Below are 7391 nucleotides of genomic sequence, written 5' to 3' on the forward strand. Positions count from 1 at the left end.
TATCTGCTGGGAAGATTCAATTCTCTGCTGTTAACAGCGCCAAGGTTTTGCTTTTCCCCATTAGGAATTTTGTTGGCATTGCCATCAGACAATTTTTAGCCATAAATGATAATAAAGCAGGAGAAAGGAGCGGGAATGGGGGGATTGGCTTTTCCATCCTTCTGGAGCCCCTGCAAGGAAGCAGAGGCACAACAGTGGACGTCAGCTCCAAGTCAGAAGAGGGAGAAAAGCAAGGAGCAAGTTGAGGCAAATATGGATTTTGCCCTAATTTGCCACGATGCACAACTCCCTGTGAAGGGCTCTGCAGCTGCCTGCAATGGGGACAGGGAGCCAGGAGCTGATGGCCCAGCACCCCAGGTGATGCCTTCCATTTTAGCATTTATATTTTGCACATCCTGCGCTGCCCCAGTGCGTAACTCAACTCCACTGAGAGCTGAGTTACTGCCTTCACAACCTGGGCACACAAAACAATCCCTCCAGGCCTGAGAACCAAGGACACTGCACTGCCTCAGGCCCGGAAAAGTATCAACAAAAGTCAATTGTGGGGAGCAAACTGGGGGTAAATTACTTCATTACCTGAAGCTGTAATTGGAGGATTGACCCAATGGATTAATGGAGGATTAATCCATTGATATGTAAATGGATCGAGATCATACCTGTCTGAAAAACTCATCTACTGAAGAACTTTAATAAATGCCCACTTTATTCTCTGCCTCTGTCTGGCCTCTGTTCCAGGCAGCCACTCCAAGGAGCCACCAGGAACCAAAGCAGGAGTGAGCAGCCCTGGTCCTGCAGCTCCCTCCCTGCTCCATCAGCACCCAGGGCTGGTGTTTGAGGAATTCCTGCCATTCCTGCGCCATTCCTGAGCCATTCCTGAGCCATTCCTGAGCCATTCCTGAGCCATTCCTGAGCCATTCCTGAGCCATTCCCGAGCCATTCCTGAGCCATTCCTGAGCCATTCCTGAGCCATTCCTGAGCCATTCCTGAGCCATTCCTGAGCCATTCCTGCGCCATTCCTGAGCCATTCCTGAGCCATTCCTGAGCCATTCCCGAGCCATTCCCGAGCCATTCCTGCGCCATTCCTGCGCCATTCCTGAGCCATTCCCGAGCCATTCCTGAGCCATTCCTGAGCCATTCCTGAGCCATTCCTGAGCCATTCCTGAGCCATTCCTGAGCCATTCCCGAGCCATTCCTGCGCCATTCCTGAGCCATTCCTGAGCCAGCCACCAGTGGGATCTGACAAAGGAAAGACTTCAACACTTATTTTCAAATAAAGCAGCCCAATGCTCTGCTCCTGCCAGCCAGGACAGGTGCCACGGGTGTGAGAGGCCACCAAAACCTGGCAGGGCTAATCCCAGGTCCCTCCCCAGTCCCAGCACATGAACTCTGTGGAACAGCCACACTGCCCCAAAAACGAGGGTCAAGGAATCATGGAATGTCCTGAGCTGGAAAGGACCCACTGGGATCGCTGATCCAAACCCAGACACCTGAACAATCCCACCCTGGGCATCCCTGGCAGCGCTGTCCAAACTCTCCTGGAGCTGTGACAGCCTCACGGGGTGCCCAGCACCCTCTGGGGGAAGAGCCTTTCCCAAAATCCAACTTAAAAATCCCCTGGCACAGCTCCAGCTCTTCCCTCAGGACAATGGAATCCCCCCAGCCCTCCCAGCGCATCCAGGTGCAAGCCACCACCTTCACCACAATTATGCTGGTTTTCACCCCTCAGAGCATTTCTAACCAAACCCAAGTAATTATTTCCTGATTCTGGAAGCTCAGATTTGTGTATTCACCAAACAATCGGTGCATTTTCAGCTCAGGCTGCCACAAGGATGAATAAACACTTCACATCCTGTTGGTTCACAGTCAGAGGAGCCACCAGAAGCTGGTGTGCCTGATCCATCATCTCTGCAGACACCTGGAAACCCCAAAGGCAGCACTGCCACTCCAGCAGAAAGGGGTCAGGAAAAGGGAGCTGCCTGCTTGTTTATCATGGATTTATTACAGATCAATTCAGGATTCCACAGACTCCAGGTTCTCTCACTCCATTAACAGTTTCCAGTCCACGAAGTGAAGAACAGCTGATGAGCAATGCCAGAATTGCTTTTACAACCCAGGTGTAGCACTCGAGTAAAAGGCCGTGCAAATGCAGGTTACTGCCAGCAGAAAAAGAAAGTAATTACATTATTGGTTCCTTATGCTCTAAGTTAATAATTTTAAACCAAATAGATAAGGAAAGTTAAAAGCCTGGGGAATTCACTAAGGTGTTCTTTCCCTCAGAGCAGAGTTCTTTGACTGGAAAGAGTCTTTGCGAAAGGATTTCTGCAAATGACAACTCCTTTTTGAGAGAAACACATGACCAGAACAGGTTATTTTGTTCAGTGTGGCTCAAAAACTGATCAGCTTCCCAAGAAGATGCTCTTTCAGCCTGTGGCAAGGAGGCTCTGTCAGAGCCAGCAAAGCCTGCTGCTCAGCGAGGAGATGCTGCCTGTGAGCTGATCCATCCCCAAATCCCATCTGTCTCTTGGTTGGCAATTCACTGCGAGGGAGAAGCTGCAAGCTGCTTGTCTCTCACGTTTGCTTCCCTAAAAACACTGCAATTCCCAGTTTTGCCCTCCCTGCTGCTGCCACTCCAAACTCAGCCCTCTGCCAAGGGAGCCCTCCCCAGCTTTAACCAGTTCAGGACAGAGCTACAACGCAGCAAACCCCCTGGAACTCGCAGTGCAGGGATCTGTAAAATACAGCCCAGCACAGAAACCCTCCTGAAGGGTACAGAAAGCAGACAAGTGACACTGAATCACACGGCTGACTCCCTGGAATTCCCCACTTCACTGCCATGCCTTCCAGGGTCGTGTTTTAAATAAATCCAAGGAGTTCTACAGAAGTGTCCGAAGCAAAGACCACCAGCAGCTACACCAGAGCAGGGTGAACACCAGGAGAACGCCAGAATCAGGGTGTCCTGGTTCAGGGAAAATTTGGGAAAGAACCTTTTGCAGAATCCCAGACTATTTAAGGGTGGAAGGGACCTCTGGAGTTCACCCAGTCCCAGCCCCTGCCCAAGCAGGGTCAGCTGGAGCACAGGATTCATCCAGGTGGGTTTGGGATGTCACCAGAGAGGGACATTCCAGACCCTCACTGGAGCTGCTCCAGGGCTCTGCCACCTCCATGGGAAAAGATTTTCCTCATGGTGAGATGGGACTTGTGTTTTATTTTATGGCCATGACTGGGAAGGGTCTGGCACCATCCTGGCAGCCTTTGGAGATGTTTATGTGCATTGGTGAGATGCATATACACAATCTTTTCTTTTCTTTATTCTGAACAAAAGCAGTGTCTTTGCTCTTCACAGCTCCCTGGCTGGGGTTTGTCACCACCCCACACAACCCGGGGCATTCCCCTCCTTGCAGCCACTTCACCACTGGTACAGCCCCAGCCCAAAATCCCAAATCTCCCTCTCAGTCCTCTTCAACCCCTCCAAAATAACCCCAAACCAGGGAGAGCTGGGCCCTGGAGCACAGCACGGGACACACTTGCAGATAAGAAACTCATCGAGTCCGCAAACACCAAATTGACACAAGTACAACACAAGTGAGCCAAACACTTCCCGACAGAGCCAGGCGGTGCCTGAATAATTCTGTCAATTCCTTTGGATCAACTTCATTGGTCCTGGCAACGAATTAAACCCCAGAGCTGCAGCAGGACATCCCCCATGTCACCTGGGGGAAAAAAACACCTTTTCACCCAGGTGATCACCCGTGGTACATCCCACCACACGCTTTTTGGGTGGAAAGATGCAGAAGAGGCATTTTTTCCCTTCACACTGCTTATTCCAGGCCCTTTTCTGGAAGAGGAGCTGTCACAAGGAGCTGAGGCCAGCATGGAAAACTCACCCCGGAAGGTAATAAATAAAAGGGAAGTCAGAGGAGTGCCTCTGATTCATCTGCTGCCCAAGGCCATCCTGAGGTGTGCTCAGAGAGCAGCAGCACAGGCAATCACCCCGGCAGGATATGGGGTTATCTGATCATCCACCGAAGTCTGGGAATGACGGACGCCCGCAGCAATCTCAGCAGGCCATGTCCACGCTTCCATGGAGAAACAGCAAGAAGCAAAGTTCAGGGTGTCAGCACTCCACACCCTGCCAGTTACCTGGAGAAACCAGATAAGGCTGTGAAATGTCCCTGCAGCTCCTGAGGAGCTGAGCTGCCTCCCTGCACAGCCACTCTGTCACCCGGCTCGAAGTCACTGTGAAAATCACCCAGGGTGAGGTTTTTCACCTTCAAACTCACAGGCTGAACACCCTCATGGGAGCTGGGGCAACGAGCACTTTGCAAGCACAAAATTAGTTATTTTTTTTCTCACGTTGAGAAGTCCACTGCTAAACACCGGCGGCACAGAAGATCGCTCTTAGTAAAATAAGTTATCAAAAGCTCTCTGTGTCATAAGTGGCTTCCTGCCAAATGTTCCCTGCCCAGTTCTCACCACCAACCTCAAAACTGTGGGTTTAAACTCTCAAGCAGAGCGGAATTGTATCAGCAACACCACAGGGTTCTGTTCCTGTTACAGACAAATGAGCCAGCACTCAGAAGAATCCTTTTAAATAAAGGAGAGAGCAGGAGGTACGAGGCGTCACTCACGGAATCATGGAATGCTTTGGGTTGGAAGGACCCCAAAGCTCCTCCAGTTTCACTTCTGCCATGGGCAGGAGCACCTTCCACTGTCCCAGCTTGCTCCAAGCCCCGTCCAACCTGGCCTGGGAGACTTCCACTCAAGCTTTCCCTATCCCTGACCCTAAATCAAGATTTCCAGCCTCTGGCAAAGACGTCACCCAGAGCCCTCAATTTGCCCATGACACTCTCTTTATCCTTTTCCAACCACATCTCCTTCCAGGCACACCACACCAGAAGGCAAACTCTTTTCTGCTGCGTTAGAGCTTTTTTTTTTTTTTTCAGTGTAAATCATACTGGGAAAGTCAGCCCTGAACTTTGAGGGGTTCCTGGAGAAGAGCGGCGGACGCGCACCCCCGGCTCCGTGCACCCCGAAATTCCGGGAGCGGCAGCCCGGGAACGGGAGAGGGATGCCCGGAGCGGGAAGGGATGGAGTGAAGGAGGGGAAGGGAGAGAAGGAAAATGAGGGACAGGGATGGGACAGACGAGAAGGGATGGGACGGAGTGGGAGAGAAGGTGCGGAACAGAGGGAAGCATGGAAAAGGGGGAAAGGGATGGGCAGAAGGTCCGGGGCATCCCGGCTGGCACTCACTCACCGACCCCATACTTCTCGCGCTTGGTGGGGATCCAGCGGGCCATGCCGGCGGGTTCGGGGGTCCCGGGGGTCCGGGGGTCCCGGGGTTCGGGGGTCCCGGGGTTCGGGGGTTCGGGGGTTCGCTCAGCGCCGCGCCTCGCCCGCCGCAGCCCCGCGCTGCAGCCGCGGGCCGGGCGCTCCGGGCTGCTCAGCCATGCTCCGCTCCTGCCCCCGCTCCAAAAACTCCCGAACTCGCTCCCAAACACGCTCCAAAAACTCCCCGGCACACGCCCAACTTCGCAGCCTCCCCCGGCGCGCCGAGCGCAGGAGAGGGAGGGGAGAGCGCGGCAGGAGGAGGAGGAGGAAGAGAAGGAGGAGGAGGAAAAAGAGGAGGAGGAGGAGGAGGAGGAGGATGAAGAGAAGGAGGAGGAGGAGGAAGAAGAGAAGGAGGAGGAGGAGGAAGAAGAGAAGGAGGCGGCTCTCCCCGCCCCCGGCATCACCTGCCCCGCACGGCTCCGCCCCGGGACCGGGGAACGGCCGGAGCCGGCGGGGCAGCGCTGGGGACAGAGCCGGGTCCTGGTTCCGGTACTGCTGCTTCAAGGGTTTGGGGTGTGAGCGTGCAGAAATGGCCCCGATGGCACTGAAAATGAGGGGTTTCAGTGCCAGCAGAGCGTGGGTGTCAGGAAAGGTTGGGGATCAAGGAAAGGTTGGGGATCAGGGAAAGGCTGGGGATCGAGGAAAGGTTGGGGATCAGGGAAAGGTTGGGGATCAGGAAATGTTGCGGATCAGGGAAAGGTTGGGGATCAGGGAAAGGTTGGGGATCAGGGAAAGGTTGGGGATCAGGGAAGGGTTGGGGATCAGGGAAAGGTTGGGGATCAGGGAAGGGTTGGGGATCAGGAAAAGTTTGGGCATCAAGAAAAGGTTGGGGATCAGGGAAGGGCTGGGGATCAGGGAAAGGCTCTTCCCCCAGAGGTGCTGGCACTGCCCAGGCTCCCCAGGGAATGGGCACGGCCCTGAGGCTGCCAGAGCTCCAGGAGAGTTTGGACACCACTCCAGGGATGCACAGGGTGGGATTTTGGGGGTCTGTGCACAGCCTGGGGCTGGATCAGTGATCCCAGTGGGTCCCCTCCAGCTCAGGATATTCTGTGATTTGACAGGATCATGGTTTGGGTTGGAAGGGACCTTGGTGCCTGTGTCACCCCAACCCTTCCAGCAGCCCAGGCTGCTCCAAGGCCGCTGCGCTGGTCAAGGTAACTCATTAATAGCTAAGAAAACAACGAGGTGACTCGAAAAGCACTCCAAGCATCTGGGAAATGTCACAGGGCCACACTTGACAGGAGACTCGATGTTCTAGAGATTGACTGGGCACGCGGTGACGCAAAGCTCCACTCCAGGGCCAGGAGCTGCCACTCTACAAAGGGCTTTGAGGTGAAGCACCTCGGGCTGGGGACACGGGGACCAGCTGAGCATGAGCTGGGTCCTGCAGGGCCAGAGCTGGGCTGGCAAAGTCCTGGGACAGGGGTGCTCAGTAGCACCTAAAGAGATGTTAAATCACATTGTTCACCCAGCCTTGGGGCCAAACAGAGGAGATCCGGGTTCTTCCCATCTCTCTGGGGCTGTAATAACTGGATATGTTCTGTATTAGTGCCCGTGGAATCATGGAATGGTGGGGCTGGAGGGGACTTCAATCATACTTCCTTCCAGCCCCCTGCCATGGACAGGACACCTCTGTCTCTTATGAAAGAGAACAGTGATCATTCTGAATATTTTAACATCTGACCACTTCTTTAACTGCATTAAAGCGTGAAGATCTGGAGAGATCATCACATTTTTGATTATTTTACACTGCAGGTGAGAGGCAGCAGGGCAGAGTTTTTGCCCAGCTCTCAGGGTGCCCTGGGCAGATCACTTTGGATCTCTGATTCCAGCCTGGCGTGTTCAGGAAGAGTTTTCCATACTCCCTCCTCTCTCACCTGTGTTTCCAGTAAGTTCAGTTTTCCTTCCTCTTCACTGGTGCCTGTAAAGGGCAGAGCAGCATAACTAAGAATTAATTATCAGCAATTTGCTCTAACAAATAAACCCAAATAAAAGCCAAAAGCCACAGGCAGGACACTCGCTGTCACCCTCAGGCACAGTCCCTCTGCACAGCGCCCTGGTTT

The 7391-nt window shown here is 53.6% G+C and overlaps 1 protein-coding gene across 1 annotated transcript in view; it reads right to left on the reverse strand.

Annotated features, from left to right (window-relative positions):
• Positions 1 to 5339, reverse strand: part of DOCK5 (dedicator of cytokinesis 5) — an 82718-nt gene extending 77379 nt beyond the window's left edge. Inside the window, exon 1 of the mRNA XM_077789239.1 lies at positions 5255 to 5339. Coding sequence (XP_077645365.1) covers positions 5255 to 5297 — 43 coding nt within the window. The 5' untranslated portion in view covers positions 5298 to 5339. The remainder of the gene's footprint in view (positions 1 to 5254) is intronic.
• Positions 5340 to 7391: the final 2052 nt, after the last annotated feature.

The sequence above is a fragment of the Lonchura striata genome, chromosome 32, assembly GCF_046129695.1.
Source record: "Lonchura striata isolate bLonStr1 chromosome 32, bLonStr1.mat, whole genome shotgun sequence".
NCBI classification, from domain to species: domain Eukaryota; kingdom Metazoa; phylum Chordata; class Aves; order Passeriformes; family Estrildidae; genus Lonchura; species Lonchura striata.